An 11,826-nucleotide genomic window follows, 5' to 3' on the forward strand; every position below is an offset into this window, starting at 1 on the left:
AGATCATAAAATTATAATCATAACTGAACCAAACATTTATATGTGATCATAAGAAACGTAGAGTAACCCTGAGGATTTGTTGTGGAGTTATAATTGTAAGTAGAGTTGCAAAGGAGTGGAAAGTTTCCGAAAATGTTCATGGAAAATTTCAAATGAGTAGGTTGTAACTTTGAAAGGTTCCGTATACAATTAAAGGACAATACTTCAGATTTTTTTTATTTCAAATTCAGGGTACACTAAAGATTCCTTCCCCTTCGACTCTCCCTAATTTTGTATAAATGTTGGACTTATTTCTTTAAAATATATATTTTATAGCTCATTTGATTTCTGAATTTAAATGAATGATTTTACAAAGTATATTTAATTTCGATTCAAATAATTTTCAAACAAATCAACCGGACACGTATTCAATGATATAAACTTTTGGTCCCATTTTTAATATTTTGTCGATTAATTTGTTTGTTTTATGTACTGGTCTATTGAAAAATATATTTTCGCCTTAAATATTGAAAAATTTCAGTTTAACACTCTTTTTAGTCGCCCATTCCCATTAATTCCCCAAAATTTCAATGGAAAGTTCCATGTTTGAAGATTCTCGGAATTTTGAAACCCTAATTATAGTTCTTTGTTGGACTCAGAGTAGAATTTAGGATCGACATTGGAGTAATTCTAGCCTATGTCCTTGTTTATTGCATTCTCGATCTACCGCTTCATCACAGATGCTTGTAACTGATCTAATGAAACGTCATGATAGCTAAGCTAAAACATTCTTCAAATTAAACCATTTTGATTGCCGCTTTCTTTTTTTAACATGCCCAAAATGCTCCCAGTTGATATAAATGGATGATGGCAGGGTAGGTGACAATATGAACTTTTTGTTTTGTTTTCTAAAAATTTACAAATTTAATCGTAAATCAAGATGAAGTACACCTCCATTAAAAAAACCATTATGACTTATGACGTACCTGACCTGAGAATAAGTCATACTCGGTTGTTTAGGTCAGAAAATTATTTCTTATTTATATTTCTTCCTTCTATGACTGAACTTATAATAATAAAATGCTCGTTTGGGAATCGAGACAGGCAATCAAATCCTGTAAATGATAATAGTATAAATAACAATTCCTTTAGCCATCTTTTTGATAAAGAACAAATACATTAACACTAAAAAAAACTGAAGAACTACATGGTTTGTTTGCTTTTATTTGTTGTTAAGATGTCCTTCTTTACACTTTATAACCAATAAGGGCTCTCTTTCCGATAACTTCTCCAACAAAGAACCAGCAGATCACTTCAACTGCAACAATCGTGTTTAAAAGGGCTTCCTGAAAAGAAAAAGAAAAAATGTGTTAAGACCTATTTAGTACATAGCGGGAATGAATCATTATGCAGTTTTTAATATGATGTGAAATTTTGATTTAATAGTTGAAAAGCATATGGGCGTGAAGTGAAGCCAGGTGCTTGTTGTAAACGTTTACTAAACTTTAATGTCCTCAAGGAACAAACAATAACTCACTGGAACGGACAAAGCTTGAGTCAGACTATATTAAAGGTCTGTTTGTCCCTTCCAGGCTGGTCAACCGTGTTATTGAGGCCAAAGGGCGTATTCATGTTGAATACAACGTGAGTTGTTTTGTTCTTTGTAGTACAATATGTGGGTCGTCTACATAAAAACAATTTTGAACAAAAATCCACTTCATTTTTTTACTTCAAATATATATATTGTTTACAAGTTGTAACTTGTATAAAAAAATTGTACAAGCTATAACCAAAAAAAAAAAAAAAAAAATGAGATGACTAATTTTAAATGATGGATTTACAGTACATGGAATTAGGATAATTCAACAATTGATATTCCATAGATAATATTAAATGGTCTAATTTTGACTATTTACATAAAAAACACCAAAATTTAAGTATATTGTGACACATAATAAATTTCAAATGCCCACAGTACATTATTCAAAATACATCATGACTATGCAACTTTACTGAGTGATCTATTAAAATCTGAATACTATGAATTTTAAACATAAACAAGGTTTAATTTATTTACTAACAATGGTATTTTAACAAAATTAATACTATAAATATATGCGTCTCTGAGCTCTCTTAATCATTAATGTAACCTCCCTTAGCGGCAATAATGGCTTCCAGGCGATTGCAGAACGCATGGTACCTGCTATGGATGTATTCCTCTGTCATAGCGTCTCAGTGCATTGAGGGACTTGGTGTTTGGATGACCGACACTGTAGCCTTCCCATCGACATGCACCCAAAAGGTATAGTTGGTATCAGAGCTGTAGCAAAAGTGTCAAAAAACAACTCAAAAGAGTTGCAACGAAGGAAATGGGTTAGTTTTATTGCTTATGTCAAAAGTGACCTCTTCACCCTCAGTAGGCTCTTTTCATCCACTTTTTTTGATAGCTCTCTGAACAGTCTGGAGTAAAACCCAGATATATCTTGCAAGGGCCCTCATGGACTTGAGGGATTGGCTTGGGTGGTTTTCTTTAACTCCTCCAGATCTAGCTGGGCCTTTCGACAGAGCCCTTCTTCCTCTTCAACATTTGGACTTGCTGACAGCGGTATGGAGACGCCTAACTCCTTGTAGTGCTCAAATGGAAATTCATCGATCACATTCAAGTGTCATTTGCTCGACTTATACGTGAGCAAGAGAGCTCAGGTTTTTTTGTAACTAATTGCTTATGCTTTAATAGATCGAAATATGAATTAATCACTCAAAGTTAATTAATTATTAAATTAGTAAGTGTTTAGATTTCAATGGATCACCCACTAATATATCAAAACGAAATGATAGTATCAATTAATATTTGCAAAAATACTTGTGAACTTTGGATCAGCATATATTTGTGAGGAGACTTTTCCAATACCCAAAATGAACAAATCAAAAAACAGGTCAATACTAATTCCAGACTCAAACGCTCTGTTTTAGGAATCATGTACAACTAACTTTGATTAATGATTGTGACCAAATGCACAAATCCCACTAATACTCGTACTTCAGAACCAGGATTTTTTCCACCTATAAATACTTGAAATACCTCTTTTATTCAATATTATTTTATGTAAAATATAAATATTGCGGCCCTCAGAGAGAATCTACTTCTGAATGTCTCCCTAAAGCTAAAAAGTTTCATCACCCCTGTGTTACTAGATTCCCACGAATGTATACCCATGGCGTTATCAGTGAGCCGAACATATGGGGAATTTTGTATGGTCATACACAAGAATCCTTCCCCCATTTTGGTACAGTATATGTAAATTGAGAAATATAATAAATTGATTAAATGATGAATAATAGGTGAACGAAAAGCATCATTTATGCGTCAATGTCATTGGAAATCCAACTGACACAACGACGGCGCTCTAAGGATCGAGGACAAAACAATACTACTACAATTAAACAAACATTACCTTGGTAGTAAGATTCATGAATTTAAATGTGGCAGCAGAGCCGACGACTCTAGTTGCTGCAGCAATGGCTTGAGGAATCTCAGCTGGGGATGGTGGAAGGAGTTCACTTTTGTAGTGACCAATGGTGGACATTCGCGTTTTTGCGAAAGCTGAAAAAGAAGTTTGTATAAAAAATCGGTAAATAATGCGACCAAAAATAATTATAACCTCCAATAACGGCTCCAGCCCTTGCAATAGACATCTTTCAAATCGGTGTGAGTGATAGCAACTTAGGAAGAAGTGAAGAATTAAAAAGAAATAGTAAAGATGGCGACTCTGGAGCTGGAAACTCTCTGCATTGCTGATGATTAAAAAGAAAAACAGCTGATATGGGGAAAAAAACATATATGGAAGGGTTTCAGGTGACGTCACAATATTGAAACAAACAAGTTGTATCGCATGAAATGAAACCCAATTTTGATTTTCATGAATACTAAGGAATTAGATGTCAAAATGGACCAACAAATAAAAAAACGTAAACCTTACTCTCTATTAAAACTTTTATGTTGTTAAATCGTTATACAATGTTATTTCCGTTAAGTAAATAAAAATTAACTATCAAAATGGAAAGAACTACATATTTTTCTCTAATTACCCCACTTTTTTCGGCTCTAATCTATCAAAGAAAATATTTATTTATACAAATTCAAATATTGTAATGGATTTTCAGTACATACACTTTGATTTATTTCAAATATCAATCTTTACCATGGGCATCTAGTAGTCTTCAATACAGTTGTTAAGTCTATTTTTATTCATAAAACCATTAGATGGAGTTTATAAAGTCTTATTATAATTTTTTCCATTTTATGTAGTAAAAATATTAACTTTGAGCCCCGAAAATACCATATCCTTCAAAAATGATGCAATTTATGACGTTAGTAAAAACACTCTATATCCACTAATTAATTTTAAACAAAAGGTGTGATTACCCATGGGTTACTTGTTACAAATTGCATGAACACGTCAATTAAACTCATATTTTATTAATATATTTAAATGATAATTAATAACTTATTTATAAAAATACGGAACTTTATTTGTTCTTTGAAACCTCTCCAAATTTATGCATTTTAAATAGTATTAAAATTTAACCAAATTGACCACTTACGTAATAAATATTGTTTTAAAACATTGAAGAGGAGAAACTCAAGCTAAAATTCACAGAACCTTTGGACGCGTTTAGAGAAAGACTTTGAATATGATTATATTAATCTGGGAATCCCATAATTACTTAGCAAATGAGAGAACTACATTAGTCTATTAGAGGAGTTGGAACTGCATGAAGATATATTTAATTCATATCTTACCGTAGTATCTGGCTATATGGATCTGCATCTGTCCAGCCTTCCCGTTCCTAGGAATTCTTATTTTTTCATTTGGATTTCCATTCTACAAGCCTTCTGATGCCCTCCCTAATGGCATTGTCTCTTCAAGTTATATCACTCTGTGGATCTCAACTCCTTTAATCGAAGGATCGTTCATTGTGCGGGGTTTCTTTCATATTAAGGTCTGTGATAGTGACTTCTGATCTCGTTAGTTATTGTCATTATATATAAGTTCCTCCAGATCTTCTTTGGAATAATCGTATATTTCTACATATAAGAACTAAGGAGTTCTATAAAACGACAGAAAGACCCATTGAGGAACAAAAAAAGTTATCCCTCCATCTACAGCTCCTAATTTGAAAATCTTGAAAGTCAACTCTGCTTCGTCTCCTATTTGAGGAGAAGGAAACAAAGTCTGGATTCAGCTCCTAATCTAGATAGGTGGGCAAAAACTAACAAAACTTTCAAACTCATAGGGAGAAGGGTTCCCAATTTCATTTATTTATAGTGGGTCGGGTTAAAACATTGGAAAAAAGCTTTGTACAATCACATCCTAATATTCTAATAGGACCTAACATAATTCTGTTTATATCCCCCCCCCCCATGTTTATTTTCGTTAAACAAGTAGAATCATATAATGACTAAATATATCATATTATAATTCACTTATAAATAGTGATAAAAATAATACCAGCACAAACACATCTATTGTAATAATATACACTAGCAAGAAAATAATTAGGTAAAATAAAAAAATTAGTTAAATAGAAAAAACATGAAGGCATTGATGAAATGTAATTTCATGTTGTTTAGAGTTCTATATCAATGTGTCATCACAATGCAATTAATTGTTTTCCTTCCAAGGTAAACCCCTATTGTTCATTTGCTTATGTAAATACGTCTCAATTGTCATAGAAGGTCACTATTCGCATTTTCATATAGCAACCTTATTGTACTCCGTATTAAGTTTAAAACTCTTAAATTTCAATGAGATACGTTGATTATTTAGTTGTCCACCTGAAAATGTTTAAATTACACAGATCAAAACTCTAGATCCGTATATTAAGTGTAAGATGATGCTCGCATGATGCGAATGTCCAACTCTTTATTACTTGTGAGTCTCACTTCAGAATAATTACCAATTACTCTGGCCAAGATCAAGGATTTCAGCATAAATAAATAAATTATGTGTTCTCTGTTATTTTATTTTTTTATCTGATTGATTCATTTGGATTTATTTTGAACATGTAAATACTATTTCTTCATTGTGATTACTAATTGTTGTCAAGCGAGTAGATTTCAAAATCCTTCCGATTATTAGTTGTAAAACTATTATTGGTATGTATTACAAACTATTCCAAGCAATATGAAAGTGAAGATGCTTTAAAAAGTTGATTTCCCCAGTGTTATTAAAATATACATATATACAAATATATCTCTCAAGAAAGAATAGTCAAAATCACAAGAAAAATAGACCTGTATTCAGGGCATCATATCAGTTTGCAGAATAATTATCATATTCAAGATAAATAAAAAATTAAGATTTTATTGTTTGTTAATGTCTCTCACATGGGCATTTCCTGTTTCGTACATAATATCCACTTATTCCTAATTTTTTTGTTATACTGATGGTTTTTTTTACTATTAAAACATATATAATATTAAGATAATAGTGCATATCCCCTATCTAAAGAAGATTGAAAAATACTCATGAATGACTTAAACGTTGTCGTACAAAATTACGGGGCAATTAATAGCATTCTACCCTATTAATAAACGTAGATAAATGTTCTTTTTTTTTTTATGTCATTTTCATACCTACAAGGTAAAAAAATATAAGATTGAAGTCTCAGACTCTATCCAAGGACAACTATAGAGTCCTTCCTATACATAACCGGTGTGTTTTGCCAAAAAAAAATTTGCTTTGATATAGGTTTATAATTTTGCAACAGCCAAATAGACAACTTACTTCTATGAATTTTACTTATTATAAGCCTCAAATGAGAAACTTTCGTATAGTGATCCTTCGACAAAAATTTGAAGTCTTTGAAGTCTAATTTCATCAGAGCAGTAGCCTGTGAGTGATGTTATCAGTCTTCTTTAAAAACCCTTTAACATATTATGTACTTTGATTTTCAGTTGTATATATTCAGTGAGTCCGTCAGTTTTTACTCAATAACAATTTTTGTGAATTTCAAATATTACAGTAAAATGGAATATTTGATTAAAATACCACGTGAAAGCAGTATAAAACTATGACAAATATGAAATATTATAGTTAAATATCAATACTAGGATCTAATAAAGAGTAATGAAGCATGCCTCACACTCTAAAATTGCTATTGGGAAAGAAGAAATTATCTTACTCATTATTTTTTACTTTTTTGAATATCCCTCCAAAGAGAAGAGGAGTTTTCAATTATACATTTATGATTTATTAATTGTTTATTATAGTAATAGATATATAATTTAAGATACAATTGTTAATTATTGCCAGAGGTTGGAACTAGGACTCGAGGCTTGCGACTCGAGTTGGACTTAGGTCCATATTTTGAAAAGTATCTCACAATCAAAGACTCGAGACTTCAGAATTGACTTAGACTCCATAGCTAAGTCTTGCGACTCAACTTGGACTCCAAAGCTAATATATTGCGGACTCAGGAAAAGCCTTAACACTATGGACTCTTGATTATAGTTATGGATTTTAAATGAGCTTGAATGACATCTGAGGACTCGGATGAAAATATTCAAGGACTTGGACATGACTTGAGATTCGACTTGGACGTTTTCTCTACTCAGATTAATGCTGTGTCGTAAGCTGCAGGAGTGGAATATACATTCCGAAATATTTGAAAGTTATGGATTTAAGATATCTATAGAAAGAATTATACATCTACTAGAATTTAATTGAAGACTAATTAAATTTTTGAATAAGGACTTTGAAGACGACCTACGGGCTAATAAATATTGCCGTTTTACATATCATGTCCCATTTAGAGGCAAACTAAACAAGATATAGTTCAATCAATCTTTGTACCCAAAACACGATCCTTAATCTTGTAAAAGGTAAAATACAAATTGGGCATCTTCTGAAGCAAGACGCAGTAAATAATTGGAATTATTAAATGAATAAATAGAAGGCGTTCGACTCCTCCAATCAACTCAACACTTTGTCAAACAATCAATTAATGTTGCTTTTAGAGCAAGAGCTTGGTTTTTATACTTATCAAAATCATAAGAAGCTTCCAGTGTCAGATTTTGTGTATATTGTGACTTCAAATAATGTTAAGATTGTTGATGCGATTCATAACGTCATAGTTTATTACAAAAGTTATTCTTTAGTAGGAAGACTATAATGTGGAACTAAGAGAGATGATTACGATAATTGCCAAATTGATTTCTTCTAATGTCTTTCATACTAAGTAATTAAAATTTGCAAATTTTGCTCTCTCTTCAACATCAATAATGATAAAAGAAGACTAATATATACAATGGGCCTTGTTTATAAGTGCTATATGCGAAATAAAATTATATGATAATTTTTAAATTGATTGAATTAATAGCTTAAAAAAATCTAATTTCATAGTTAAAAGCTATGGTCCCTCTGTTAATGTGCAAGAAAATAGGAAATGCAAGAAACATAGTGATTCCGGAGTAAATAATAGAGCGAATAAATTGTCAAATGTATCTTGAGTTCATTGTAGGTATCTAAACCCAAAAATTATTGTATTTAATATTATAATTGTATCTATGGTATTGTAGAAAGTAAATATGCATTTCATTTCTCTTTTTAGGGTATAATATTATTTATATTGCACTAATTTTTTTTATGTGAGGGCATTTCAAAAAATCGTATGAATATTTTTATATAAACTGGAGTCTTGAATATATTATTATTAGTTTATATAATTTTAATATATTATTTTTTTTTAAATTATAGTTGTTGTTTGATTGAAGTCCTATACTTGTTCTAAGAACATAATCTCTATGTATATCAAGAAACAACACTTTTTCCTTGGCGTGTCTTCAAATCATGAAGGTTTCCCCACAGCAAAAACGAGATTGTGTGATTTCAAATATTAGTGCTTCATTCCTTTTCATTATTTCTCAGTTCAGTGCAACAGTGTACCAACAGTAAAAAATATATTTTTTATTACAGCAGGTTGTATGATTAAGGCGTGTGCTCCTCTAGATAATATTGAACTCATTGATAATACGTCATAACGTCATCTATTTAAAAAAAACTTTATATGTATATATTTACAATCAGTTCGATAGTATTAGAATCAAAGAATATATAAAAAGAACTTATATATAATATATAATAAGAACTCATTGGTACGGTATATATTAATTTATATTATGAATATACCTCACTAATTTAATGAAAGGTTGTGTTGGAATACTACATAAATTGTATAATAGTAAAGTGACGTCATTTTTTGAGGAGGTTTCACTCTCAGGTGTGTAATAAAATGTCAAGTTTTGTCATAGAAATAGTACGCTAACTCAGTGGTAATCTAATAAAAAAAGTCATTTGAGTATCAAAAAAAATCAACTAGACTCATTCTACATAACAAGGACCTATTTAAATCCCTTAATTGCGTTATTTTTGATATTAGTAAGGATGCCTTTAGAACTTTTTAAAGATTTTGTGTTGGAAAAAGTGCGATAATTAGGGACTTACAAACAAAAATAAGTGATTTCATTGGATATCAACGAAATTCGACACTTAGTAATAAACATCGCAAGTGTTTATTTACAGCACTGGAATCAGTCTAAAAAGTGCATACTAATTCTGAACTGAGTTCAGCTACATTTGGGTTCAACTCCGTGAAATATGAAATAAGCAAATTCATAGGCATACTTCAAAATGAATTTCCTCATCTTTTGGACTTGGATGTCCTTGTTTTGTCAGATTTGTAATGCATGGTCATGGTGGTTTAGGCGTGATGCATACTGTGACACCTATGATTCTGATAGAGCTCGTAAAACGGCTGTTAATCTAACAAGTACTCTTAATAAATTTGTATTTGGGCAGCATGTGGTAAACGCAATTGTTCCAAATATTCTGAAAAAACATCTTCTTAAGGAAAACCCTAAGAAAGCCCTTGTTCTCAGCTTTCATGGTTATAGTGGGACGGGGAAGAATTATGTAAATAAATTTATTGCTAAGGCCATATTTCCCGACGCCGGATTGAAAAATCCCCACTTTCATATGATTATTTCTAGTATTCATTTCCCGATCCCTAGTCAAAACTACGAATATAAAGCTAAGCTGCAACAGTGGATTAAAGGAAACATAACCATTTGCTCGAGATCTGTGTTTGTATTCGATGAAATTGATAAAATGCCTCCACATGTAATTGATGGCATTAAGCCATTTCTGGATTTTCATGAGGATGTTGATAGTATTGATTGCCGAAAGGCTATATTTATATTCATAAGCAACACAGGTGGGAAAAAAATTAACGAAGAAGTGTATAAGTATCTTTCCGAAGGAAAAAAGCGAGAAGACATAACTTATGGAGACCTTGAGAGCTTGGTGTCTCGGGGTGCCTTCAATGAAGAAGGTGGATTAAAGAAAAGTAATATTATAGAATATCAATTAGTCGATTACTATATTCCATTTCTACCCTTGGAAAGGAAGCACGTACGCATGTGTATTGAAAAAGAACTCCGTGATAGAAATGAACATTTACCTGAAAGTAAAATAATAGAAATCTTAAATTCGTTAATCTACTGGCCAGATGAAACAAATGGCACTTTGTGTGTAAGTGGCTGTAAAACGTTTAATAAGCATATTGACATGCACGTGATCGATGAACTTTGAATAAATCTTCCTTATGGTTATTATATTGTTTGATATCACTCTCTTCGTTCTTATCTTTGAAGATATAAATCCAAAATTTTTTATAAATATTTGGAGTGACACTAGCTGTAACTGTGTATACTCATTGGTGGCTTAAATATTTTAATAAAAGAATTAAGTGCTTGATAATAAATCAATTTGTACAATTTTTTTTGTTAATACATCATTGTTCTTTTCTATTATATATAAATGATAAGTAGCGTGCCATTATGTGTATTTTCTTTTCAACAAATCATCAAAATTTTAATACCGAAATAAGAACTTTTTTCAATTAGAATAGATACTTAATTACCACATTTATTGTGCGTGTAGACGTCTAAGTGTATATATAGGTATAAATATATATACATAGGACATTTTTGTGAGAGCAACAAATGATAATTAATATGTTCAGGATAATGCAATAATTGATTATTTAGCATACGGTCCATATGTTAATGAATAATGTATTACTTTTTGATTGAATAGTTATTAATTGATAAGACGTGTTCCGTGGCACATTATATAGTTAAAATGCCCATAGTTATATTAGTCGTAAATACAAAATTTAAAAAAATCAAAATGTAGGGATAACATCAATAAATGGTTGGTAATTAAAATGTCACATATTGTAATTAAATAAAGCTACGGCTCCTCTAGTATGTTTTTCTTTTGTGCAGCCGTTATCCGTAAGTGACCTTGCCCTTCATGCATGAGGTTGAGGCACTACTACATGCCCCCTAAAACATTAATACGTGCGTAAATCTATATATAGTGATGAAAATCGTGGGTATTTTGTACATAAAAAAACGAATACCAACTTGGTAACCTTTATAATTTGAAGAATATTTTGGAAGGGAGGAGCTTAGCTGTTTCGACCTTTCATTAGATCAGCTACAAGCAGCTGTTACAAGAAAGGAGGGAGAGAAGGAAATAAACAAGGACTTTATCAATAATTATTCCGATGTCAACCCTTAATTTTACTCTGAGTCCAACAAGGGAACTCTACAACAAATCCTTGAGATTACTATCCGTCTTATTTGAGCACACACAAATGTTAAATCAGGTTTTAAATTTAATTAAATCTATTTACGAAAGGATGTTCACTACTCAGGAATTAAATAATAATGACAACACGTAAGGAATAGAAAATTTATGTTTTAGATTACCAATT

General features: G+C 31.2%; 2 protein-coding genes across 3 annotated transcripts; one reads left to right on the forward strand and one right to left on the reverse strand.

Moving 5' to 3' along the window:
- Positions 1-991: 991 nt before the first annotated feature.
- LOC121125284 (ATP synthase subunit g, mitochondrial) lies at positions 992-3,799 on the reverse strand. Its single transcript, XM_040720448.2, has 3 exons — positions 3,642-3,799; positions 3,435-3,583; positions 992-1,325 (listed from the first exon to the last, which is right to left on the reverse strand). The coding sequence occupies exons 1-3, from the start codon at positions 3,673-3,675 to the stop codon at positions 1,227-1,229; spliced, it is 282 nt and encodes a 93-aa protein (XP_040576382.1). The 5' UTR covers positions 3,676-3,799; the 3' UTR covers positions 992-1,226.
- Positions 3,800-9,057: 5,258 nt separating this feature from the next.
- LOC121125346 (torsin-1A) lies at positions 9,058-10,806 on the forward strand. 2 transcript variants are annotated; one of them, XM_040720496.2, is made up of 2 exons: positions 9,263-10,389; positions 10,448-10,806. In XM_040720496.2, the coding sequence occupies exons 1-2, from the start codon at positions 9,675-9,677 to the stop codon at positions 10,516-10,518; spliced, it is 786 nt and encodes a 261-aa protein (XP_040576430.1). In that variant the 5' UTR covers positions 9,263-9,674; the 3' UTR covers positions 10,519-10,806. The 2 variants fall into 2 exon arrangements, with proteins under 2 accessions (XP_071747602.1, XP_040576430.1); XM_071891501.1 differs by having other exon boundaries at positions 9,058-10,806.
- The last annotated feature ends 1,020 nt before the right edge of the window (positions 10,807-11,826 follow it).

Source organism: Lepeophtheirus salmonis, chromosome 10 (assembly GCF_016086655.4).
Source record: "Lepeophtheirus salmonis chromosome 10, UVic_Lsal_1.4, whole genome shotgun sequence".
In the NCBI taxonomy this organism is placed as follows: Eukaryota; Metazoa; Arthropoda; class Copepoda; order Siphonostomatoida; family Caligidae; genus Lepeophtheirus; species Lepeophtheirus salmonis.